The 27,352-nt window shown below is 41.9% G+C and overlaps 1 protein-coding gene across 4 annotated transcripts in view; it reads right to left on the reverse strand.

Moving 5' to 3' along the window:
* Nucleotides 1–27,352, reverse strand: part of EGFR (epidermal growth factor receptor) — a 225,495-nt gene that overhangs the window by 152,080 nt on the left and 46,063 nt on the right. For 2 of the 4 annotated variants that reach the window (XM_049893448.1, XM_049893447.1), the window contains exon 1: nt 17,155–22,255. The exons of the other annotated variants lie outside the window; for them this stretch is intronic. In XM_049893448.1, coding sequence (XP_049749405.1) covers nt 17,155–17,260 — 106 coding nt within the window. In that variant the 5' untranslated portion in view covers nt 17,261–22,255. Of the gene's footprint in view, nt 1–17,154; nt 22,256–27,352 lie in introns of those variants that run through there. 4 annotated transcript variants of the gene reach the window in all.

Here is a 27,352-nt window from a genome sequence, read left to right on the forward strand (position 1 = left end):
TTAATTCTCTATTTACTGATTGTCCACACTACGTCTGATTGTTAAAGATTATGAGCTGGGTTGTACTCCTCTGGTTTTAGACACGTGACCGAACTGGTACAGCCGGGAAGAATGCAGCAGGCAAGTGCCCCAGGACACAATGAATTCCTGTGAAAATCTCATTGTGCCTCTCCTCTGCCTGTCAAAGAATCAATAAGTCAGATTCCTCTTCCCAGTTAACAGCCCTTCCAATATTTGAAGACAACTATCATATCGTCCCTTGGTGGCACAGTGGTTAAGAGCTTGGCTGCTAACCAGTCGTTCCTTGGCAACCCTATGGAGTAGTTTTACTCTATCCTGTAGGGTTGCTATGAGTAGGAATCGACTCGATGGCAATGTTCTTTTTGGATGATACTTTCCCTTAGCTTCTCCCAGATAAATATTCCCAGTTCAACGCATCCTCATCTGTGATTACGACTTTTTCAAGTGCCTTTCCCATCCTCTGATCCGTTCCAGTTTGCAAACATCCTTCTCAAGTGCAGACTCAGAATTGAACACTTCTACTCAACACACGCTTATCCAGTTTTATTACATATCTTAATACAAATTGACCCAAATGAACGATAGATATCAACCCCATCATCAGGTTATACGGCAAAAGTGAAGGGATTTTTCAGATGCAATTAAGGTGCCTGACTTACTTAGGTGAAATCCCTTGACAGAGGGACTGAACCCTCCCTAAGGAGACACTTCCCTGCTGGTCTTGAAGAAGCAAACAACTATATGATGGACCATCTACAGAGAGAAGTCTCTAGGGGCTGCGAGCCTTGGTCCTACCACCTCAAGGACCTGGATTCTGCCAACAACCTGAATGAGCTTGGAAGAGGGTCCAGATAAGAACACACACCTTGATTTTATCCTTGTGAGCCCCCAAGAACTCACAGAACCCACCTACACTGCACACAGACTCCCACGGAACCTGTGAGATAATAAATGTGTGCTGTTTTGAGCTGCTAAATTTGTGGTAATTTCTTACAACGTCATCATTTGGACTCATTTTCCATTGAGGTAAACTAAAGCTCCACTGTTTTTCCTAGGTGCCTTTGGTAAGCCAGCTTCCTCTACCAGGTGCCTTTGCCTTGACCTTATTATTAAGCAATTCCATCATCTGTTCCATTCATCCTGGTACCTGGTTTAGGATCCTGATCTTGCCAACCTGTGTATGTTAATCCCTCCTGGTCTCCTGTATTCTGAAAACCCTGGGGTGCTCACCAAAACTGGATGATCGATCATTCCCAGCACGTCACCTACTGACTCATCTAAGCAGTATCAGAAACTTGGTTTCCTTTCACCAAAGATTTCTCGGTATATTTACATATTAATGACTTGATTTTCTGCATGATGCTTATAAATTTTATTAATAAGTAGCCATTTTTTCCCCCCAGAAAAAAAGGATTCTCTTCCCTCCAAGTTATCATCCTGGTTGGCTTTTTTTCTGTAGAGAAAGATTTCAGAACCAATGTAAGGAAGTAATAAATGGTTCTCTCTGCCACTGATTTACTTGTAAGTAATGAAATGACCTTGGCTGAGTGTGGTGGTTCTGGAGAAAAGTGACGAACTTTCAACTGAAAGGTAGTACAAGTTTACTCGGTAGGCCCCCAAAAGGTCTCCACACATGCCTAGAAGTAATCAAAAACTCAGGATACATACAGTACATCACCATATTTCTATGTTGGTTACACCACAGGTAGGTTTACATGTTCCTGTAAGAGGGGCCTACTGTGTGTCTTTCTCTTAATGCACTTAGCAAAGATGTTGTTTGTTCAGCAGAGGCGTCCAGATCTTTGGCATAAGCCATCTGCTACAGTCCTCCGAGTGGTGGGGAGGCCAAGAGGAGTAAGTCGTGAAGAAAGACAAAAAGAAGCCCTTTGCTGGAGCCCAAGGCTGCCTTAGTGCCTGGAGACTGCTAAGAAGTGAACACAATATCTAGAATACATTTGAGAGTTCGTATGCCTCAGGCTGTCAGTGACACTGGTGATGCTGCAGTGGTTAATACTACAAGATTCTAAGTCTCCAAGGAGGGGTGCTTAAATTCCACGATTGCCCTGAGCCCCTCACTCCCACCAAAAAGAGGGTCTCACCAGAAGAACAAGATGGTGCCCAGCTACAACCAATGACTGTCCTGACAGGGAACACAACAGAGAACCCCTGAGGAAGCAGGAGGGCAGTGGGATGCAGACCCCAAATTCTCGTAAAAAGACCAGACTTGATGGTCTGACTGAGACTAGAGGGCCCCAGAGGTCATAGTCCCCAGACCTTCTGTTAGCCCAAGACAGGAACCATACCCAAAGCCAACTCTTCAGACAGGGATTGGGCTGGACTACAAGACAGAAAATGATACTGGTGAGTAGTGAGCTTCTTGGATCAAGTAGACACATGGGACTATGTTGGCATCTCCTGTCTGCAGGGGAGATGAGGGGGTAAAGGGAGTCAGAAGCTGGCCAAATAGACACTAAAAGAGAGAGTGGAGGGAAAGGAGTGTGCTGTCTCATTAGGGGGAGAGCAATTAGGAGTATATAGTAAGGGGTTTATAAATTTTTGTATGAGAGACTGACTTGATCTGTAAACTTTCACTTAAAGCACAATAAAAATTAAAAAAAAAAAAAAAAAAAAAGAGGGTCTCAGACAGAGGTGAGTCTGGAGCAAAGTGGGAGGCCCAACCCATCAGCTGCCAACGTGGACTGACAGACTGTGAGCCTAACAAGGGTGAAGACAATGAAAAGCCAGGGCAATGATCCTGCATGAAACAGGTAGAAACAAGTTCTTGTTTGAGGTTCTAGAAAATAACCATACTAGGATGCTGTGTGCTTTGCTCTCATAGGTGGTTTTGTATTTAAGCAATCTTTTTAGCCTTGAGTGCCATCAGCTGAGTTTAAATAAACCGTTTCTGTGCAAGTCTTCAAAAGGCTATGAAGTCATAGGTAGGAGACAAAAGAAACAAAAAGAAAGCAAAGAAGCCTACGAAGGAACTGGGGTGTGTGTGGGGTGGGGGACGAGGGCTGAAAGGGAGAAAAGAAAAATGGGGGAATAACAGAAGATAATGCAACTCCTACAGACACATAGGTTTCAAAGACTTCCTCATTCGGGTACCAAGAATGATCCAAGCTTCCGTCACATATATGGTACTGAACAGCATTCTGATCGTGACTCTGGTGCTGAATATCTTTATAACTTTGCATTAACGACTTCCCCACTCTGTACAATGGAGTCATGGGCTATACTGGTGTTTCAAACTGTGGGTCTCAACTCAGCAGTGTGTTGTGAAGTCATTTTAGTGGGTTGAGAACAGTATAACAAAGAAGAGAAAGAAAAATAAAGAGAGTAGAAAAAAGAAAACAAAACATGCACTATCAGAGTGATATTGTAAGGGTAGTATTATTTCATGAAACCGTATAAATATATGCATATGTATATGTCATGACTTAAAAATGCATTTCTTACTTTAATAAAAAAAAAAAAGTCCAGAAGCCACTGAACTAGATGTTATCTTGGAGTTGTTTCTGTGCCAACTTCTTGTGAGTCTTTGATTGGGTTCAAAATCCTTTACTGAATAAATTAGAACACACTAGTTGCAAATTTGGGGAAAAGGAGAAAAGCTTGCGAATTAAAAAAAAAAATCACCACTCCAAAATTATCTCTTCACCCACTCTCCTTTCAGCGGGCACTAGGGTCTTGTGCAGAAATAGCCACACCTCGTCTGGGTTGCGGGGTAATTTGGTCACCATCTGCTTGCACACACAGAGAGACAGGTAGTTTTGCTGCACCAGTGGGAACAGGAAATGCTGAGGAGCCCCAGGTTTCAAACAGGTGGCTGACACTCTGTATTTGGAGTTGGTGCTGAGCATAGTGTCACTCAAGTACTGGGTACTCGTGCTCACTCACACCACAAAGCTTCCTTAGGACTGGCTTTGTAGGGGTTCTGCAACGCACTGCAAAGAAATAAGCTGGGACCCAGTCTAAAAAAGACTCTTTCACACCAGTAGTGTGTGTAACTGAGAATACAGGTCACCCTGCAACGTATTCTCCACCTGCTCCTTTTGGTGAACAAGGAAGGAGGACTCCCCACAGAACTGAATATCTAGGGTACATGTCCTGGGCGCCTACTATGTAAAAAGATAACATCCTCTGTTAACAGAAGTCCACAATCGATAACTTCCCTGTTAATCATTTCTACTCCTATCTGCAAGGAGCCCTGCCAAAGGCACGTTTCAAAACCCTTTCTGTTCAAATAAAACTGCAGCTGCTTTACCTGAGGAAAAATTCCATCCGGGAAGCTTTTTAGCATACATACGGCAACCAGGTAGACTTTCCTAGGCATTTAAAACCCAGGAAAGAGCTCTCTTGGAGGGCAACATTTGCAGGGGACTTTTGTAAGTGTGTGGTGGCTTATAAAAGGGAAGCATAATGACTGTGAACAGCGCTAGAGCCTCCTGATAAAGGATCAATGTCACCAGGTCACTCTTGGGTCCTGGAACAACAGGGAGGAGACGTCCCACACTCTGTCCTGCACCAGGCCCATGCTACAGTAACTGACCTAGATTAGAAGGACAGCAAAAAAGAACCCAAACCCTTGATTCCTGTAGCTGTATAAGTTTAAAATCAGGTGGAGTCCTTTCAACAAATGGTGCTGCAGCAATTGAATGTTCATATGCAAAAAAGTGAAGAACTCCCAGACAGAGAGCTGAATTTATTTTCTGTTTTTCCCTTTGAAACCAAGACTGAATATATGCATCCAGCCTGGTGCCTAGAGGTGGGCAAAGGGGTGCGGAGGAAGGTTCTGATGCCCTGTACTTGTATCATATTCTATGCCAGAAATACGCTCCAGCCAGGAGATAAGGGTGTGGGAGCTAAACAAAGAAACAAATTTCCTGAAGATTTTTTGGTTTTAGTCCCCCCCCCACCAACCCCCACTATTTTCCTGCCAAGAAGGTGCACGTGGTAGGGGAGATACACTGTGGTCCAGGGATCTCCTATTGCCTACAGCTCGGCTGCTAACCCAAAGGTCAGTGGTTCAAACCCATTAGCTGCTTCAAGGGAGAAAGATGTGGTAGTGTGCTTCCATAAAGATTTCAGCCTTGAAAACCCTATGGGGCAGTTCTGCTCTGTTCTATAGGGCTGCTATGAGTCGGAATCGACTCAACAACAAGGGACTTGGTTTTTTGTTTGGCCCACGCCTGTCCCTGGGATGTCCCCCTCTGTTCTTCTGAGCAGAGCCCCACATCGTGACCTATCACAGTTCCCATTATGTGGGGCTTGGTTTGGCACTTACAGGATCCAATCACTGTTACGTGCTGATCCAGTTGATTTTTGACTCATAGCTACCCCATGTGACAGAGCAGAGCTGTCCCACAGGGTTTCCCAGGCTGTAAATATTTATGGGAGCATATCACCAGGTATTTCTCTGCTATGTGCCAACCTTTCAGTTAACAGCCAAGCTCCTTACAGAATTCAGCAGACTAACCAATTGTATCCTTAATGTGGTTCCCAAACTGACAAATGTATATTAAAATTTTCTGTTATTATGAGGTTGTTAGGTGCCGTCAAGTCAGATCTGACTCAGAGTGACCCTGTGTACAAAAGAATGAAACACTGCCTGGTCCTGTGCCATCCTCACAATTGTTGTTATGTTTGAGCCCATTATTGCAGCCACTGGTGCCCTGGTGGTACAGCGGTTAAGAGCTACACCTGCTAACCACAAGGTTGGCAGTTCGAGTTCACCAGCTGCTCCAGGTGTCTGTAAATACTGTTTCCCTCAAGGTGTTGGGATCAGAGGGAGGAAGGAGGAAGGAAAGTGGACAAACTTTTTGTGTACTTCTTGGCTCTGCACAGTGTATATTCTTTAGTTATAGGAAAAATAAAGTGAAAGGTAATTTAGCAATTGTATCTGGTACCTCTGGCGACAGTGCCACGCCTGGCTATAAACAGGGACATTGCTGGCACTGTTGTAGGAGGAGTGGGGTGAAGTGCAGACGTGGGGGACATGGAGGGATGGGACTATGTCACTCAGGAGAAGTGGTCCTCTTTTGCCCTCCTGCCCTCGGCCCCACAGCTGTCCCCTGTTCCCCTCCTCCCATTCCCACACACCTATACACAAGACATATTCAAGTACAGAAATAAATCGCAAAGGCGAAAAAGTAAACACTCTAAAGTTTCTAGAAAGCTGCGAGGAACAAATTCTCCCTCTGATACGTGCACATTACTCTAAACTGAGGGAAACCAGGCCCAGAGTGTACTTTACCCCAAGACAGCCAGCTAAGGCAGACCCGCTCCCTCTCTCCTCCTTCCTTCCACACCCACAATGCCATTGGTTCCCCACAGATAACATTTAACTGGTGAAACATTACAGCGATGCCAAGCTTTACCAGCTAAACAAAACAATGCCCCGTGGCCTTACACCACCAGGTCAAGGTACAATGTTCAGGGCTTTCTAGCTGCCTCAGTTTAAAAGACAAGTCTGTTTCCAGCAAACATTTATCCAGGGTTTCTTTTTTATGAGCATTTAACCAAGTTTAGTACCAGAGTTGTCTGAGTCTCCCAGAAGTTTTATGTCCTATCCTTACACAAGGGACATGGTGCTGTCTTGCCTATTTTCCAACTCGCTAGCAAGCCACTATCTTTTAGCATGAACGGCTGTCCTACCCTGCCTGGGTTACTCTGGGTTAGTTCCACTAGGAAGTAAACATTTCTGTCACTTAATTACACTATAATCACATTGGAAGGAATTAACCCAAGAAAGGGTACCCATGCTCACAAACCTGTACACATTTTGCACTGTTCAAGAGAAATAAAACTCGACATACAGCGACCCTTCAGGACAGAGCATAACTGCCCCGTAGGGTATCCAAGGAAAGGCTGGCGGATTCAACTACTGACCTTTTGGTTAGCAGTTCAGCTCTTAACTACTGGGCCACTGAGGCTCCAAATAGAAACAATACAAGATAAATTTTTACTTTTCATATATGTGACCAGGATCAAGGTTGGAAATCGGTGTGATTTAATTGTGCTACAATTTATGTTGTGCTAAATCCTTAGTTATTGACAATTTTAACCACCCAGGAAAAACCATTCACAGCCTCTATTTGAACTTTATCACAGAAGTTTTATTCAGCAATTATCAAGGAACTTCTATGTGGCCAAGGCACACTGATGCTCTGTTTAAAAAGCCTACATCTCTCACAGAATATTAGTCAAAGGGCCAGATGTTCACCTAGATATATAGAGAAGAGCTGAACCAAATACCTTCTTTGGAATCTTTTGAGTCTAAATAATATTCTGTAATTGGTCCTGTCAAGACAACAAATGCAACAGGCTACATTTAAGACAAAAGATACGCTTTACATTGAATGACTTATAACTCGTCCATTACCACAGGGTGTTCAACAGTTGTGCTCACATACTGACGTTAACTTGAAGCTTTGTACAACTTTTATTCTACACTTACATGCAAAAGTCATGCCACTGGTATTTCAAATAACAGCAGGGTCACCCATGGTAGACAGGTTTCAGTGCAGCTACCAGACTAAGACTAGGAAGAAAGAAAGGGCTGGCAATCTACTTCCAAAAATTATGCAACAGAAACCTTACAGATCACAACAGAACATCTCCCTACATAGTGCCTCGAAGATGTGTCTGCTAGATTGGAAGCCAACAGGGACTCAAGCATGCTGGTAATCATGAGGATGGTGAGGGACTGTGCAGCGTTTTGTTCTGTTGTACCTGAATTACAGTCAATTCCATGGCAAATAATAACAGTAATGTTCTACAACTGTAATTAACTCAGTTTTCAGACACCAAACCAGTGGAAGTTCAATTTTTTCCAACTTCCTTCATTCTCTCACTGGCCCATTTTCCAAAATTTATTGACAGCCTACATGACAATGGCCAACAATGGGAGGCAGGCATTACAAGGTTTCAAAACAAACATGGGGTGCTTAGTGCTCTATACAGTCACTACATTCTAGCTGGGGGGGGGAGGGACAATGTATACACAAATAGCTCTTCTTCAAGAGTAAATGGATTGTGTGTTCTACAAATAGAATTCAAAAGGAGAAGAATTTTTTATTCTTTTTGAGGAGGGGACAGTGGATGCTTGGGAGAAGCAGAGAGCAAGCATGATGGAGGTTTTACTGAGATGAACACTGAAGGATTCATATAGGTGAAATTGCTGGATAAGTGCACGTGTGTGCGTACGTGATGCATACATGTGTTTGTGTGTGCTGTTTGGCAGTTCTGGGCTGGTGTGTGTAGAGATGGTGGTGGTGGGGTGTGAAGATAGATGTACCAAACAACAGAAACCTAAAGGAAAATCTTTCCTGGACTGGTAGAGACTAGAGGAGGCCCTGAGACTACTGCCCTGAGATACTCTTCAAAACTCTGAAACAAAACTAATCCTTGAGGTCACCTTGTAGCTAAATAACAGATTGGCTCACATTAAAAAATCACCTATATGACATCAAATGGTCAACAATTACTTTAAAACAAAGGTGAGAACAACGGAATACTACGCATCGATAAAGAACAGCGAGGAATCTGTGAAACATTTCATAACATGGAGGAACCTGAAAGGCATTATGCTGAGTGAAATTAGTCAGTTGCAAAAGGACAAATATTGTATAAGACCACTATTATAAGAACTTGAGAAATAGTTTAAACTGAGACGAAAACATTCTTTTGTGGTTACCAGAGGGGGGAGAGAGGGGGATCAGAAGAGGGGCATTCACTAATTAGATAGTAGATAAGAACTACTTTAGGTGAAGGGAAAGACAGCACACAATACAGAGGAGGTCAGCACAATTGGACTAAACCAAAAACAAAGAAGTTTCCTGAATAAACTGAATGCTTCGAAGGCCAGCGTAGCAGGGGCAGGGGTCTGGGGACCACGGTTTCAGGGGACATCTAAGTCAAATGGCATAATAAAATCTATTAAGGAAACATTCTGCGTCCCACTTTGCCACTCTGGTCTCTTAAACGCCAGCAAGCAGCCATCTTAAAAAAAAAAAAAAAATTGGTCTCAACCCACCTGGATCAAAGGAAAATGAAGAACACCAAGGACACAAGGCAATTATGAGTCCAAGAGACAGAAAGGGCCACATGAACCTGAGACTACATCATCCTGAGACCAGAAGAACTAGATGTTGCCTGGCTACAACCAATGACTGCCCTGACAGGGAACACAACAGAGAACCCCTGAGGGAGCAGGAGAGCAGTGGGATGCAGACCCCAAATTCTCATAAGACCAGACTTAATGGTCTGACTGAGGCTAGAAGGATCCTGGTGCTCATGGCCCCCAGACCTTCTGTTGGCCCAGGACAGGAACCATTCCCAAAGCCAACTCTTCAGACATGGATTGGACTGGACAATGGGTTGGAGAGGGATGCTGGCGAGGAGTGAGCTTCTTGGATCAGGTGGACACTTGAGACTATGTTGCCAACTCCTGCCTGGAGGAGAGATGAGAGGGTGGAGGGGGTTAGAAGCTGGCGAAATGGACAGGAAAAGAGAAAGTGGAGGGAGAGAGCAAGCTGTCTCATTAGGGGGAGAGTAATTGGGAGTGTGTAGTAAGGTGTATATGGGTTTTTGTGTGAGCGATTGACTTGATTTGTAAACTTTCACTTAAAGCACAATAAAAATTATTAAAAAATGATTAAGCGTAAACGTTCACTTAAAGCTCAATAAAAATGATTAAAAAATGATTAAGCACAGTGGGTATTCATATTCTCTTTAAGCATATTCTCTTTTACTGGGATCTCTGAGTCTTGATAACAAAACTCTCTTGTATGTTCCCTTTGATAGAGGGAAGTTACAAGTCTTTCTTGGGTTTTAAAAATGTTTAACATTTGTTACCATATCTGTCGATTTATTCCATCATCCTGAGAGTCATATTTCAATTCAGAATTTCAGCAAGGTACGACATCTGAAAACTAACGAAGCTCATATACAGTTTGGATTTTAATGCATTCCAAGCTGATAAAACAATGCCAAGAGCGTATAAGAAACAGCAGCAGAAGCTTAAATGAGGTGCTCTGATACCAAATTTTCCATTCATAGCTAATTACTAATGGACTATGGCTATGAGTGGACAAGTGGACAAGGACAACTAATAAAGATAAACAGGCTTCGACATTTCCATCGGAATGCAAATCATCAATGTGCTCGCTTGCCATTTTTAAAGAACTGTTATGCAGAGCTATGCTATCACACCCCCACTGACTGAAAGCCAGCCCATGAAATTTAATGGTCTTTTTAGCTCAGCAAATCCTGATTTGGAGAATTGATTTGCATGGGTTTTCGTGCAATCCTATTTACAAACCAACTGGAAGGAAAAAAAAAAAAAAAAAAGAATTCCAATCCGAGTACACTGTGCAGCTTGAAGCTTGCCAGAGAAGACAGCTGTGATGCACTTGTGACAGCCTCTGAGGACACTGAGCAGACTGTCCTCACCACTGGGGTTGGTTTGGACTCCTGAAGGGTATGCACTGGGGGACCTTGAACTTCAGGTAGCCCCATTATCATCAAACAGGGTACAGTTCAAGAAGATGTGTTCCCAAGACTCAGAAGGAACCAAGCTATGTACCAGCTGTGATGGAAGTGTGGTCAAATCCGTGGAAAAAATTCAGACTGGCAAATTTATTCCAGAATACGTTGATTTTTTTTTCCCCCAGCTAAATTCACTTCCCAGTGAATATATTCTGTAATTCAATATAAACTGTTTATGTTATGAAAGCACTAAGACAAGAATTTCTGCCATCATGTTTACAACTCCATGATAAAATGATCTCCATAAAAGGAAAGGCTCAGAGCAAAATGAACAAGAAGACAGGTGCTGGGGAAGTCAGAGCCTCTGCATACCTTCAGACAAAAAACCCACTGCCGTCAAGCCAACTCCAATTCGCGGTGACCCCATGTGTGTCCGAGTGGAACTGTGCTCCACACGGTTTTCAAGAGCTGACTCTTTGGAAGTAGACTGCCAGGCTTTTCTTCCAAGGCACCTTTGGGTGGACTCGTAACCTCCAACCTCTTACAGGAACTTGTAAACCTACCTGTAGTATAACCAAAATGGGGGATATGGTGAAGTATTACTTATGTTATATATATGGAAACCCTGGTGGCATAGTGGTTAAGTACTACAGCTTAGCTGTTCAAATCTACCAGGAGCTCCTTGGAAACTCTATGGGCGGTTCTACTCTGTCCCATAGAGTTGCTAAGAGTCGGAATTGACTCAACGGCAATGGGTTTTTGGTTTATATATATATATGTGTGTGTGAATATATATATGTGTATATATATATAAATATATTTATAAATATATATACATACATACGGCACAGTGGTTAAGTGTTTGGCTGCTAACCAAAAGGGTCGGCAGTTTGAATCCACCAGCCGCTCCTTGGAAACCCTATGGGCCAGTTCTATTCTGTCCTATAGGGTCGCTATGACTTGGAATCGAGTCAAATGCAGTGGATTTGGTTTTGCTTTTTTTGGGGCGGGGGGGCAGGGGTGTATATATATATATATATATATATATATATATATATATATATATCCTGAGTTTTAAATTACTTCTTGGCATGTGTGGAAAACTTTTGGAGGAGATACACTTCCTCTTAGTTGAAAAGTTCATCACTTTCTCCTGAATCATCACACTCAGCAAAGGTCATTTCAATATTTACAAGCAACTGTGTAGCAGAGAGAACCATTTATTACTCCCTCACACAGGTTCTAAAATCTCTTTCCCTATAGAAATAAAGTCAAGTAGGATGAAAACTGAAGACAGCGAGAAGAGAACCCTTTTCTCTTGGCGGAAAAAAAATTGTTGATTTTTTTGGAAACAGACAGCCAGGCCTTTCTTCCAAAGTACTTCTGGGTGACCTTGAATCTCCAACCATTTTGATAGCAGCCAAGCATTTTAACCATTTACCACACAGGGACACCCACCCTAAGCAAGGGTGAGATAAGTACACAGACAAATGAAGCCCGAATTGCTATAGATGGTGTCCTCTGGTTGATGGCATTATTTAAAACATTTGTTTTAGTTCTAGCTTCTAGTGTGTCAGCATGCTCCTCCCTGTAGAGTAACGCTGCCCAGAACTGCCTGACCTTGCTCTAAGCAGCTAGCTCATGGTTTCAATTACCTATATATCTATCGTTTGACCTTTTATTCAGTTACTTACAAGCGTTCTTTACAAGTTTTAAGAGGGCGACAAACTGGTTCTACTAATATTGTGAGACATTTTCTTGAGTTGTTCTGATGCTGGTTTTCCATTAACGCCACTGATGTTGCAAGAACCTTCGTCAAAAACTTCTAAAACTGATTTCTAAAATACCATACAATCTCAAGGCTCTAGTTCTGGGTGGAAATGATGTGTTGTTGAAATGGCCTTTCAAACAGAACTCTTTGTTCAGTAATGAGGATGATTAGCTAATTCCATTATTGCTTACCTACCTTAAGAAAAAAATAATCTTGATTTTGCCTGCTAGTTGCTTACTCATTGATTATAAATTTCTTTGACTTTAGCGAATGGGTCAATTTGTGGTAGCAGTTTATCATATTAAATATAGCCCAAATATTAGAGATTCCTTAAAAATACTATACATCCAAGGTAAAAGCAGTAGGTATTTGAGAAACAGGTAAAAGGTATTTTTTTAAAAATCTATATTATCAAAAATAATGCTGGAAAGTCTTAGTGGCCTCTCCCACTGAGAGAGAGAATGTGGTGTCATTCCTTACACTTTCTGTTTCTATTTTACATACACAAACCTGACAAGGGGAACCAGCAGTAACCCAGTGCTCCCTTTCGATGACATCATCATAACTTTAAAGTCGAGACTGCAGAAGTTACATCTAGCAATGGTATTAAAGTCATGCAATAATTGATCCAGTTGGAGAAAAATGAAAACGGCATCTGACAGTGAACATGTGGGACTCCAGAATTTTCTCTGTGGATCTGAATTGGGACTCAAAACAGATATTCTGAAGCATTTTCTACATGACTCATAGAAGGCGGAAAGGGTGGGGAGTCAGTCCCTTTGTCTTCTCATGGGATTAATAATGTGTACCTTAGAATGAGTCAGAACACAGCAATATAATAGAATGTGACTACTTACCCCCAAGGAGTTAGAATAGTGAGCAGGACAGACGTGGAAGACAACTGAACCAATGCTGAACAAATGAGTTCAAGAACACACGGACCACGTCCATGGCTCTGCAGGGGCCTGCGGACATCTCTCTCCACACCAGGCAGAGGTGTTCTTGAACTTACTTTTGTGCCAAAAAAGCTATTTAACTCACTCTAAGAAATGAATATTCTTTGAATTCTAAAGGTAAAGAGATATAAACAGTATTTTCATTACAATTTGCATGAAGTATATTCCTTATAGAGGACACATATCTAAGTATGCCAAGTACTGAAAGAAAAAGATGTTCTATTATTTGACTAAGTGACAGAATAAATGGCACGTTTGCTTTTTTTTTTTTAAATACATGAAGCTGATACTATCTTAAGAGGTGGGGAAAACCAAATCTAATGTAGGTGTGGATGTCTCTGTGTCATTAACAGGGTGGCAGGGATGGAACAAAGGTGACTCTAGAAAGTAATTTCTGTTCCTTGGTTTCTACATGGGAAAAATGGGGCAAAGTGGATAGAAATGCCCACAACAATAGCTAAGACCTGATAATGTTATGTAAATTCAAAATTAAATTCACACTCGAACTTTATAAAATACACATTTCATGTCTCTACAGGCCACATGCAAAATGTGAGCTGTATACAAAGTCCTGGTTGGGGAATCTGGGGTAGTATGTGTACACAACTGTGGTATAGACACTGGGTCCTGCCTTCATCCCAGTGACCTGCTGGAGTATTATGGGCACATCCAGGCGTCCAGGTGCTGTGCTAACATCTTTCAGTGACTATTTGATTTTATTTTCTCACACACATGAAATCCTATTAGAAAGGCACTATAATCACAGCTGTTTCACAGATGAGGAAATAAGCTGGGATGTTAGACAACTTGTCCAAGGCCACACAGATGGTAAGTAGGCAGAATTCAATTCGTTCAATGCTGACGGTGACACCTTCACCACCGTCCCTCAATATCAAATCACCCCTTGGGTGTTGGACATATGTGAGTTTGAGGCAAGTCCTTCAGGATTTCAAAAAATCCTGTATTTTTTAGTGGTTAAAGAGCAGGAAAAAAGACTGAGAAGGCTGATATTTGCATTGTTCCAAAAGAGGAGACAAAACTGGTCAGGTAATTAGTCTCCACGAGTGACCACATACAGGCTTCTCCCTGTCCCCATTCCTATGAAACCTTTCATAAGCCGAAATGGCATAAAGTGAAGAAGCAATATGGGAAAAATTTCTGAGCGTTCCCAGACCCCAAAAATAACCTACCAAACCATACCAAATAACACATCAAACCTAAAATAACACTAACGTACACTAAAGCAGGAATGCTGAGTGTGGGTCCCTGGAAGGGGCTTGGTGACCCCACTCTTGCTGCTCTGGGTGGGCACTGCCTCTTTAAGGGCTTGCTGCAAAACAAAGGCTGTAAAAGTGAAAATTCTCTTCTGATTTCTTTCCATTAGTGAAAACAGGTACCAATGAAGGTCTTTCATGAAAACGAAGTGGCATAAGGCGAACTTTTGAACAGCGGGGGATACCTGTATAGCAAAGTCTGAGAATCTTTTACATAAAAGCAACAAGACATTAACCATGAGAAATGTGAGTCTGATTATCAGAAAACTTTCCAGACAGTGAAATGAACTCAACTGTGACCATGTACCTAAAAAGAAATAATGAAAGTCCTTCCTGTATGGCATTTTAGAAATTGGCAAATACACAAGGGAAGAAAACAGGTTCACTTGGAGGTGCCAGATGACTCCTGACCTTTTTTCATCTGTGCTGTCATCTCGAGGAAAGAAAACTCTTTTAAGGACCACAAAAGGAGACAAAACAGCAGACTATTTAAAGCATCTGTCAGTATTTATCTAAACATGACTAAGCAATTGATCGTAGTGCAACCAACTGGCAGTCATAAAATGACTGGAAAACCATCCCTGGACCTAGTAGTGGAAACAATGTAGCTTATGGAGATGGCGCCTTTGTAAGGACAAATCACTTCCCTATAGAAGGGAAGGCTCAGGACCATAGCTAATGACAGCAGCCAACACACCCTGTGTCAGGCACCCTGCTCAACACTTCACACCCACTAGCAAACACAATACACACCTATGAGGTAAGTGCCATTATTAGCTCCATGTTATGGACAAGAAAACGCTCACTCAGGTGGCTTAAGGAACTTAACCAAAGGTCCTTCCATGTTAAGTGGGAGAGCTGGGATTTGCAGCTGGTTTGTCTGACTTAGACGCCATCTACAATGATACCATGCTACAAATAAAGTACTAACTAAAGCCCACATTCAGAAAGTTGTATATGACAAACTATGTGCAAAGTTCCTTAAAAAAAAAAAAAATTTCTAAATTGCTTTGCTAGGAATAGCTATGACACTTAAACCGATGTGTAAATTGAAAATTAAATTTGCACTTGAACTTTATAAAACAATACACTTTCTTGCAGGTTACTTGCAAGATGTAAGGTGCATTCCAGGTCTGGGTCAGGAAGTTTCTGGTGACATGTATGTTACTGCAGCATACACCCTGGGTCCTGTCTTCATCACGGTGACTGCAGAAGTATTTCAGGTTTCTCGGCTCTGTTTTCTTTGTGCCTTCTGATCCAGTCCAAGAGAAAAATGTGCTGCAATACTGGCTCTGTTCTATTTATGTTGCTAAGCTACTGCATATTTTCCCTTGCCTTGCCCAGAAAACTGTTAATTGTCTTTAAAGAGATAAGCTGCATTCTGGGACATCTTTGTATATGTGCACTAAATATGCTGAGAGTTTTTCTGTAAAATAAATGTTGTTCTTTTCCAAATAACCTTTGGAGAGAATTATGTGATACTACACTGATGTGAAATGTAAATTCCAAACATATTAGTATTTAAGTAGACTTATTTTTTTTTATATCTATTTAGGAAGTAGAGCCCTGGTGGTGCAGTGGTTAAGAGCTACAGCTGCTAACCAAAAGGTCAGCAGTTGGAATCTACCAGCCACTCCTTGGAAACCTTATGGGGCAGTTCTCCTCTGTCCTATGGAGTCACTATGAGCTCGAATTGACTTGATGCCAATGGGTTTCGGGATATCTATTTAGGAGCCCTGTTGGTGCATGGTTAAGCGTTTGGCTGCTAACCAAAAGGTCAGCAGTTCAAATCTACCAGCTGCTCCTTGGAAAGCCTATAAGGCAGTTCTACTCTGTCCTATAGGGTCACTATGATTGAAGGTTGGCTCCACTGCAATAGGTTTGGTTTGGTTTTTGGTTTCCGTCTATTTAATGCCCTTGGGAGCTACCCACATGCACACACACAGGCACACACGCAAACATGCACACATGCACATACTGGTGAAAGGGTTTAGAAAGGAAGAACCTTCACACTCTTAATGAGACAGTGAGATTGAAAGAAGCAAACAGGAAGTGTCACTCTGCCAGTATAGACAGGTTAGGTTGGTCTGGGTCCTATACATTTAACACACTCAGGTGATTACGTCTGATTTCAATTTTCTTTTCAAAAAAAATATTCTGGGAGAACTTTCCACTTATTTCTTGAAAATTCTGAATTAAAAAAAAAAGAGTAGGTAAAATATAAGTAACAACAGAAAACCTGAAGCATATATTTGAAATGATTATTTCTTTCCTCTTGCCCCTAAAGCCCCAAACACAAAAACATACAAAGTCAACTTTGGAAACAGGCAGATGCATTCATAGTTTTCCACTACAGCACCCACTGATGGAATTAATTCAGTTATACATCCCCTTCTTCCACATAAAAGTCTTTCCTGCTTTTTAACAGAAACAAATCTTCACAATTCCTTTCTCCTTCTTGCTTGCTAACAGTGTTGGAACCCATCTTGCTCTGTCCGTGGTTACAATTAGGGAGAGCCTTCCTGAGCCCTAAACTAAGGCTGGGTCCTTCTACTACTGAAGTAACAGACAGGGTCCGTGTTCTAACCTGAAACTCTTGTCCACATTTCCTCCTGCTCTAATACTGTGGGAAAGACCTTACCTGGTCCGAGCTCCTGAAACGTCAGCGGGATGTAGAGACCCACGTTGCCACGGAACGAAGCAACTTTATAAAAAGCTGGGATTAAATGAGATCTCCTAGAAACCATCAGCTTTGTTTTTTTTTTTTTTTCTTTTCTCCACCTCCTTTCCTTTCTTCAAGACTGGTATGAGGGGAAGGAGAGAAATGTAACAGCTGACCACACTCATTCAGATGTTTCTATTTGTCACCAATGGCTAGAAATAGTAAGATAGGAGAAAATCAAACCCAAGTATGAGTGATTGCTTCTTGCAAATGTTGGCATATTTGCTTCTAAAAGTAGCACTGTGAATCATGTCCTAACCTGGAGGGCTGGAGGATTATTTGCAAACGGTCATCTGGGCATGCCTAAATTCCCTCGTTCCGAAATACAGTCACTGAACTGGAGAGTTCCAAAGTCCCCTTCTAACTTCAGCACCTTATCATTTTTTAAAAAGGTTCTTGCTACTTTTGATTAATTGATTTTAACTCCAGAACTCTGAATGCAAATTAGCTAAGAAGTTCACCACCTTGGTTCCTTTTCCATTCTAAATGTGGCAATCCCTCCAAAAAAGCCTAACAAGCTCGTTATGTCTTAGGGAGCGGAGGTTTTACTGAGGCAGGAAAGCTAGTGATTTTAATGAACAGGTAACAGAGGGATAAGTAATTTGATTATGTTAGGTAACTCCGAAGGGTACAGTTTTAGTTTTCAAAACCTATCCCTGGGTGGTGCAAAATGGTTCACACTTGGCTATTAACCAGAAGGTTGGCAGTTCCAACCTAACCAGCCGCCCCTTGGAACAGGCATGGTGATCAGCTTCTGTAAAGATTAAAAAAATAAATAAATAACAGCCCAGGAAACCCTTCGGAGCAGTTCTACTCTGTAACAGATGGGGTCTCTCCAAAGTCATAAACCAACAACACAACAAGAACAAAATCAACAGATCCCAAATCAACACAAACAAAACCTATAGCTGCCTAACCAGAAATGCAGACAGGTGGGGAAACCAGAGCTTCTATTATCCAAAAACAAACAAACGAACAAACAAAAAAAATGCAGAGCATGCTCCCTTTTTATTTTTCTTAGATGCAGGCTGAGATGGGGAGGAAAACATAGCATTCAGAGAAAGATGGGGTCACTCGCAAGACATTTTTCTCTTTTTTCAATCAATCAAAACCTGTTTCTCTAAGCATAATTTGTGCCCGTGTGATGTCAAGTGTGATGTCTGAAACATAAAGCAGCCTGCGCTGCTCTCTAGTAAATCTAAAAAAACTTCAGGTAATATCTCAGTTCAGTACAAGGTGCACTCCTGAGAACTCTTCTGAAAGTAGACTACCTGAAAGTTAAGAAGATTTTTGGGGGAGAGAGAGAACTAGGGAAGTCTCCTTGGGCATGTTCCTGGGTTCACTCTTCTACCAACTCTGCTTTAGATGGTTTACTATGTAAGTTCCCACCGATGATGTCACAGGGGTCTGGAGCAGGGAGGAAGGAAAGGACTGTGTCTCTGCCTGTCACTGCCACTGTGTTATGACTGTAAAAGCCCCCAGTCCTTAAGAGGAGAACAAAGTCGAGAAGGGAGCCTAGTCTTGGTGGGTGAAAATACTTGCTGGGCTCCAGGGTCCAGTGTATCTGGTCACTAGGGCCCTTGGGGTCCCCTGGTGGGGAGTCCAGGATTGGGTGGGGTAAGGGTTTCTTCTTGTAGGTATGGCCATGTCCCAGATACTACCACAAGCCTGGCAAACATCCAATGCCTCTTTCTGTGAGGTTGTTTATTATTCATTCAAATATTTATAGGACATATTTTTTTTTTTTTTTTATTCTAAGTACAGAAAAGCTGCCATGAGAGCTCACCCATTGCTGGGTGATCTAAATGACATCATCCTACTGTTGACCACAGGCAAAGAAGTCAAAGGCCACCTGTACACATTTTTCTCTTTATACATGCAGCAATTTCAGGAGGATGAATTGTCTTCATTATCTGAATTTTGGAAGAAAATTAACTGTAGAACCTTCACTAGATATCTACCTTTCCTGAAATGAGAATTTTACTAAAAAATAAATAAAAATAAAGATTCACTCATCTCTGTAATCAGTCTGGAAGTGAACGTCTCACACCGCTTTATAAGCAGACTTCATCCTCATGGCTTTTCTCTGAAGAAACAGTAGCAAAAACAAGCGAATATTTCTCCCAAAGAGGTCTTCTTTGGTGGTGGTGTTAGCTGCTGTCCAGTCAGCCCCCGACTCAGGGAGATCCTGAGCACAGTGGACCTGATGGGCTGCAGATCAGACTGTTGTGATCCATAGGGTTAGAGTGCCAGACCTTTTTTCCTAGTTCATCTTAGTCTGGAAGCTCCACCGAAACCAGTCTGGCATCCTAGCTATTCGCCAGCCTCCACTGACAGATGGGTGGTGGCTGCACATGAGATGTACAGGACAAGAATCAAACTCAGGTGTCCAGCATAAAAGACAAGCATTCCACCACCGAACCACCAATGCCTCAGACCCAGGGAGTCCTAGAAGCTCAGAAATAAAGCAAGGCCTCTGTACTCCAAGTATATGGACAAATGATTTTTCATTGCACTCCTCCAAACATTCTTCCCTCAAACCACCCATTCCTATCCCTACCTCTGCTGCTTTTTAAAAAAGACTTAAAATTTTTTTTTACAGTAATTTTAGGTTTACAGAAAAATTGCACAGAAAGTACAGTACAGAGTTCCTCTATATCTTCCCTCAAGCCCCTGCACACAGTTTCTCCTATTACCAACATCATGAATTGGTTTGGTACATTTGTTACAATCGATGAAGCAATATCAAAACCTTGTTAGTAACAATGTATCAGTGGTCCATAGTTTACATTAGGGTTCACCCATTGTGTTACAGAGTTCCCTGGGTTTTGACGAATGTCATGTATCCACCATTACAGTATCATTTGTAATGTAAGTGTGGATAAAGCCTTTTCATGGGATCCTCTCTTTCTACACCAAGCTTTATCCGAGTTTGTTTTTAAATGGTGATAGCACATGGCCTCCTGGTTGATGGGGTTACTTCAAATATTGCGGCCAACATCGGTGACATGGAGGTTATGACTGCTACTGTGCTACTTGGGTGATGGCTTCAGTAGAGACTGGAGTGAGGAAATGTGAACACTCACCATCAATGCAGAAACTCAGGGAAGATTCAGCTGGCTGAAGATCAGTGTGCCCTGGACATGCAGACACAAGCAATCTTTGGTTTGACCTTGTTCTGCATCTCACTCTATCTCTTAGGAAAGCTGTAGCCTAAGCTGCAACTGCTACCCCAGAAACAACCAAAGCCCTAGCAAACAATGAAATAAAAAAGAGAATGGGGCTGCTGCCACTGGAATGTCTGAATCCTGTATTTGGGGCTCTGGTGACACAGCGGTTAGGTGTTTGGCTGCTAACCAAAAGGCTGGCAACTCAAATCCACCAGCTGCTCCTTGGAAACCTTATGGAGTAGTTGTACTCTGTCCTGTAGGGTCACTATGAGTCAGAATTGACATGACGACAACGCGTTTAGTTTTTTTTTTTTCCCTAGTCCCAGAAGAATGTTTTGATATGAAGTATGATGTTTATGAAGAATACGCAAAATAGAATGATGATGTTTTGTTGAGGATTTTTGCCTGTGGAAACTTAATTTTCAGACCGAGATATTTCAAAACAAAAAAGGCAAAACCAAAACTATGACTGTTCTTTTGACTAAGCTGTAAAAGTAGAGAGCTCACTTTAAGTTTTCAACATCATGTACCAATAATTATTGGTAATAATAATTAATTAACCTTTCAGGGACTTTGCTTATTAGGACAGGCATCTATTTGCTTGACTGTACATTATCCATATTGATGACTTCCTCTAATAAGTGGAATACTTTGAGATATTTTCCATGGGTAGCATTCTTGCTGTGTCCCTAGTTAATCCTGAAAGCATCTTAGGATATAACAGCATTTTCCTGCAGATATAACCAATCTGAGATTTTTTTTTTCCTCTGACCTTCATCATTTAACTCTGAAATCATGGATTTGGGTTCACTATGAATACAGCCCTACCATGCACGAGCCATTACAGTAGGTGCTGTATATCCTTTTCTCACTTCAATGCAAGAGCAATGCTGACAGAGAGATATCATTATCTCCACCATAAACCCAAACAAATCGCCATTGAGTCGATTCCGATCTCATGGCAACCCCGTGGTGTGTCGGAGTAGAAATGTGCTCCATAGGGTTTTTAATGGCTGGTTTTGCAGAAGCAGATTTCCAGGCCTTTCTTCCAAGGCACTTCTAGGTGAACTCAAAGCTCCAAACTTTCAGTTATTAGCTGAGCACAGGAACCACGTGCATCACCTGGGGACGCCATCCCCACCATACAAGTGAGGAAAGTGAGGATGGAAAACTGACCCAAGACTCAGTGTTTACTGTTTATAGCTGAGCTATCAACATCAGCCTGTCTGATCGCAAAACATCTCTGCCTCAGCATCCTGCCTCCCAGAATTACTAACCTCAAAATTGAGTTCTGTAATTTCACCTCTAGCTGAATGTATTTTTTATTTTTAAGTTTGGGAATGTCTATGTGAAAGAAAAATTTTGTGTTCTTTTGTTTTGTTTTTACTGCATCATTTTCAGGCTTAAGAATCACATGCATATCAGTCTTTGTTCCAGTTTATTTGAAAGGAAGGGAAACTGTGCAACTAACTTTGGGGACAGCCAGAACAGCGTGGCATTTAAGGAGTTGTCCTAAGCAGGTGCTCTCGTCTCTAAACCCACAGCATCATGGGTTACAGGAGAGAAGCAGCATGAGCTCCACCACCAGCATACCAGGAAGGAAGAATCTGTACACTTAGTTTGCTAATATTAATCTAAGAATCAAAGCTTCTGAACTGCCCTCTTTGTAACGTAGTGAACAGAACCTGACAGTGAAAAGCAATGCCTTTGCAATATGCTGAAGATGATTTGTTACGATGAGTGATCAACTAATCTACTTATAGAAATCTTGGCTTTATACTTTGTTTCCTTAGAACCAAGGTTTGTCAGGTGCAGGCTGACTGTTCTCCTTAGCACGAATTCGATACTACCTCCTACTACCTCCTAGCCCTGTCTCTCCTCTGCTGACGCCAACTTGCCAGAGCATGCTTCACACAAAATCTTTCTTTGTATTAAAAAAAAAAAAAAAAGCACTGCAAAAGTCTGGAAAGTATAGGAGGCAAGACAATGTCACAGCAATATGACCAGAGAACTAATTCTCCAGTTACCAACTCTCTGAGTTTTAAGACAGGGCTTGTAATTTTCAGAAGCCAAACTAGATTGTGGTTATTTACAAATGTTCCTTATACTTATGAGATGAGAACAACTCCTGCTGAGAAGCAAAAGTCTCTCCAAATTGAGGGAAAAGCGCTCAATTGCAAAAAAGAAGCAAGAAAGGACTACAGCATAACCTATAGGGTAACTTCTCCAGACGCCCACGGCCCAAGGAGACATTTTTAGTGCCTTATACAGTTATCTCATCTGCACTGTATCCCCCCTCCCTAGGTTGTTTTATATATACCAAAAATCAAACCCGTTGCCGTTGAGCCAATTCCAACTCATAGCGACCCTGTTGGGCCAAGCAGAATTGCCCCATAGGGTTTCCAAGGTGCGCCTGGTGGATTCGAACTGCCGATCTTTGGTTAGCAGCTGTAGCACGTAATCACTACGCCACCCAAACCAAAAACCAAACCCAGTGCCATCGAGTTGATTCCGACTCATAGTGACCCTACAGGACCCAGTAAAACTGCCCCACAGAGTTTCCAAGGAGCGCCTGGTGGATTCGAACTGCCGGCCTTTTGGTTAGCAGTTAACCGCTATGCCACCAGGGTTTCCACTATGCCACCAGGGTTTCCTAAATATATATATAGATGTAGGTATATAGATATATCATAAAATTTGCTACTTAACCATTTTTAAGTGCAAAAGTCAATGGCATTCATTATATTCACAATGCTGTGCATCCATCACCATTATTTGCCTTGAATTTTTTTTTCATCATCCCAAACAGAAACTCAGTACCCTTTCAGCAATAACTCCTCATCCCCCTTCTGCCTCCCCTAAAGAGAGATCTATTTAGGTCTCTATGCATTTGCCTATTCTAGATATTTCATATAAGCAGGATCATATTTGTCCTTTTGTGTCTGACTTGTAGAATGTTCTCAAGGTTCATTCGTGTGTGGGACATATCAGGACTTCATTTCTGTTCATGGTGAAATCCCATTCCATGGTGTGGATTACCACATTTTGTTTATGCTTTCAGCTGTTGATGGATGCTTGAGTTGTTTCCACCTTCTGGCTATTGGGAATAGCGTTACAGTGTACAAGTATCTGGTTGCGTCCCTGTTTTCATTGCTTTTGGGTATACACCCAGGAGTGGAATTGCTGCACATTGTGTTTTAATCATGTAGTCATTAAGAGGAAAATTACGTTAGAAACAGTATGTAACTTTCTGGAATAGTTCATCTTTTTCATAACAGGGAGAGACGCCAAGAATCCCTGAGCTAGAAAGGAAGGCTGGAGCAAAAAGGTCTTAGCAGCAGAGGGTAGTCTGGGAATGACAGAGGCCATATGACTCAGATTTGTTTAGTAAAAGAAATTCCACTTACTGTACTGTTCCTCAGTGCCTTCAGCACTGCTGTCTGTATCAAAAGCCTGTGGGTACAAAGGTGACGTGAAAAACAAAAACACGCTCACTTTTCTCTTGGGGAACAATGCTGCATGTCCCCTAATTCCCCCAACACCGTCTGGTCTCTATCTTGCTCTGCTGACCTCCTCTCTGGCTTTATTCATAGACCTCTCCTTGGCCAGAGTTAACATGTTTGCGGTATGATTCACTGTGCCATGATTCCAGGCTCTTTTCTGTCCCTTTTGCAGCAGGAACCTTTTAATGAATATTCTCAAAAATGGGAAACAGGCTGTCAGTCTTTAATGACTTTCCTGTTCTTGCTTTATATGTGTCATCTTAAAATACAACTGATCTTTTTAAGGATACAAATGTGTTTGTTATCACCCAGACAGTTCTAGTGAGTAAATTACTCTTCCGGAATAATAAATGAGAGGCTTTTGAAAGTGCATTAACTGTTTAGATTCACCCAGCTCCGATCAACTGCTCAGGGAATTTCCACCCGGCTCGTGAGTCACCAGCAAAGGTTGCTGGTCCACTCCTCTCCTCCTTAGGGAGTGATTTAATAAGTCCATCTAAGTGTTTACACATTAAAATCCAGAGTGCAGCAAGAATCTCCAGTCACAGTAAGAAATTCCAGAGTTACATTTCTGAGAAAGTAGCAAGAAAATTCCGAATCTAACCCTCCCATTTATCAAGGAACCAAAAAATGTCCTCTTCCAGATACTTCACACTGACTTCTGTATGCCCCGAGAGTGCTTATTTGAAGAGATATGCCTTCTAATTTAATTACATTTTATCTGGAGCATGATGCATAGTTGAACCTTTCCATGGGGATGCAAGTGGTCACGCTGACCAGCAATACTGAGCCACATCAACCTCTTGGGCTACTGGTCAGCGAAACCAAACCAGGTGCCGCTGAGTTGATTCCGACTCATAACGGCCCCATGTATAGCTGAGTATAACTGCCCCATAGGGTTTTCTTGGCTGTAATTTTTTTATTCAAGCAGATCATCAGGCCTTATCTTCCACAGCACCGCTGGGTGGGTTTGAACTGCCAACTTTTCAATTAGCAGTCGAGCGCAAACCATTCACGCCACCCAGGGACCTCTTGGGCAATTGGTACACGGGGGTTATTCGCACTTCTGAGCTGGTGATGCTGTGTGTATCTGGTTAGTTTCAAGACGGCTGCATCTCAGAAAAGGGAGAATAACTTCTGCGTTTGCTGATGGTAAAATACTTTGAGAGGATCTCATGGGAAGGGAACTTTTTCCATAACTGTAGGTTTAGCATTTGCTTAAAAAATAATTTTTTTGTTCATTACAGCTCCTCCCCCACACCTGGTCTTTTAATCTTAAACACACACGCCACCCCTCCACAATTCTACTGCCGTCCAGGGAATACTGTATCGTTCCAATCGCATCAGCACATATGGTTCCATCTCAATTATGGACCAAAGTAAACTAAAGGCCTGGAACTTAATGACTTCACCAGGGAAGAGGTTTCAAACAAGATCAAGGAGGAAGCGTGGGGGAGAGAAAATCTGCCAAACAGCAGAAAGGGATGGAAATGAGAGGAGGAATCGTGGCCAGTTGAAGGAGGCCAGCTTGCTTGCTTCCGGGCATAGATTTCTTAATTTTTCTTATTGTTTGAAACTTGACCCCTTCTGCTCTTTCCATTGGACCTTAAGTGAAGAGAAGGGAGATGCAACGTGGTGTCTGAGGAGCAAAGAGACTTTGGCAGCTTACAGGGCTGGGTTTGTGGTTTGGCTCGGTGAGTTTGGAGAAATTACTCAACTTCTCTGATCCTTGTTTCCTTACCTTTAAAAAAGGAGCCAAGATGCCTCTCTTTTTTGTTAATTTTAAGCACTAAAATGAGGCAATGATGGGCATAACGGGCAGTTCTGGGCATGAGCCAAGCATTCACCACGGGGTTGGATTCATATTGTATAAGCAAGAAAGGGTTCCATAAAGTTTGGGCTAAAAGCACATTTTCAAGTTGAGCAAAGCATTCCATTTTAAGTAGCTCTTCAAAGATGCCCCAAGACAGTCTCTGACATTTCCAAAGAAATTCTCTTGGGAAAGCAAAACAGGCAACTGGAATGCAGAACCACCACCACCACCACCTCCGTGGTAAAAATGCTAACAATGAATATGCAGCAATATGTGGTTGGCTCTGCCTGCTTCTCAGATATGATCCTACAGGCATGAATGCAATGAGAGCAAATACAACGAAATCATACTTAGAAACCTATGCACACCTTTTCATGCAGATAAGCAGTGAAGAAAGAGAAAAAATATGTTCATTCAAGCAATAGGTAATAAATGATAATTTATTTAATTGAATTGAATTTTTCTGCAAAGTATTTCTAGGCTGTGGTTTTACTCTAAGGGTTAAGAAAGGGGGTACGTGGGCTGTGGAATCCTGAATTTCTCTACTGTTCAATTTTTTCATGCCTGTGTATTATTCCAATTTTAATTTCTATGCTGCTAAAGCAAAAACTCCTGGGCCACAAATGCAAGTGATAAAGCTGCTGCTGTGAGTTGAAAATCCACTCTCCGTCACCCAACGCCAACAATCTACCCAAATCACCTGCTACTTCTTTAAAGTCTAATTTTCATACAGAAATAAAGTTTTCTTTTTCTAGAAAGTCTGCTGGGGCTTGGGTTGAGACCATGTTCTAGACAAGTTCTCTCCTTCTCCATCTCTCTTACCTCTCTACCCAGGACTTCTTCCTAAGTACTATCTGCAGGGCTCTCTTGTTCTTAAAGGCTAGATTTCTTACTTTTCACTTATCTCCCCAGGACCAAGTTCCCCTTCTGTTTATTGTAATTTTATTTCCTTCTGCACTGCCCCAAACTTCCCTGGAACCGAGATTAGAGTTCCATCAACCTGGACAATTAGATTTCCCTTGAATTCCACCCTATCATAGGAAGTGAGCAATAAACACTTGATCTTCTGATGAAGAGTCAGTAGGAGCCATTGTCCCCAACGATCTCACCCATTGAGTGCCACTGGGTTTTGTGGTGCTTAAATAGGTTTTGTTTTTTGGATGCTGTATAAATTAAGTCCATCAAGTTACAAACTGCCTAGTTGGGTAAGTAGATTAGATCATAGTAGATCAGAGTTTGTCTACTTTTATTATTTTTTTTTCTTGCAGTCTGTGGCTAAGTTCCATTTGCCTTGGTTCCAAAAATCCACATATGGAAGATGAAGTTTCACACAGATATGTTTATATTTGTATAGTCATTTATATAGCTGACATCCTCTGAGACCCTCATCTATGGTAGGGAAAAGCTTCCCTCACACACAGCAAATCTGGCTTGTGAAGCACTGGCTTACTCAGAGCAAAGAAAATTATGCAGCGGAGAGCTGCAGTAAAGTGGAGAGTTATGTTATAAAAGCCTATTCATTGTTGCCTCCTTTCCCCCTGTGGTTTAAGATTTGCATCGACATGGGAGAATTGAACCGATAAACACACAAACCCGGGTTATGTGTATTGGGGCTAATTGGAAGCAGCTGA

Source organism: Elephas maximus, chromosome 8, assembly GCF_024166365.1.
Source record: "Elephas maximus indicus isolate mEleMax1 chromosome 8, mEleMax1 primary haplotype, whole genome shotgun sequence".
NCBI lineage: Eukaryota > Metazoa > Chordata > Mammalia > Proboscidea > Elephantidae > Elephas > Elephas maximus.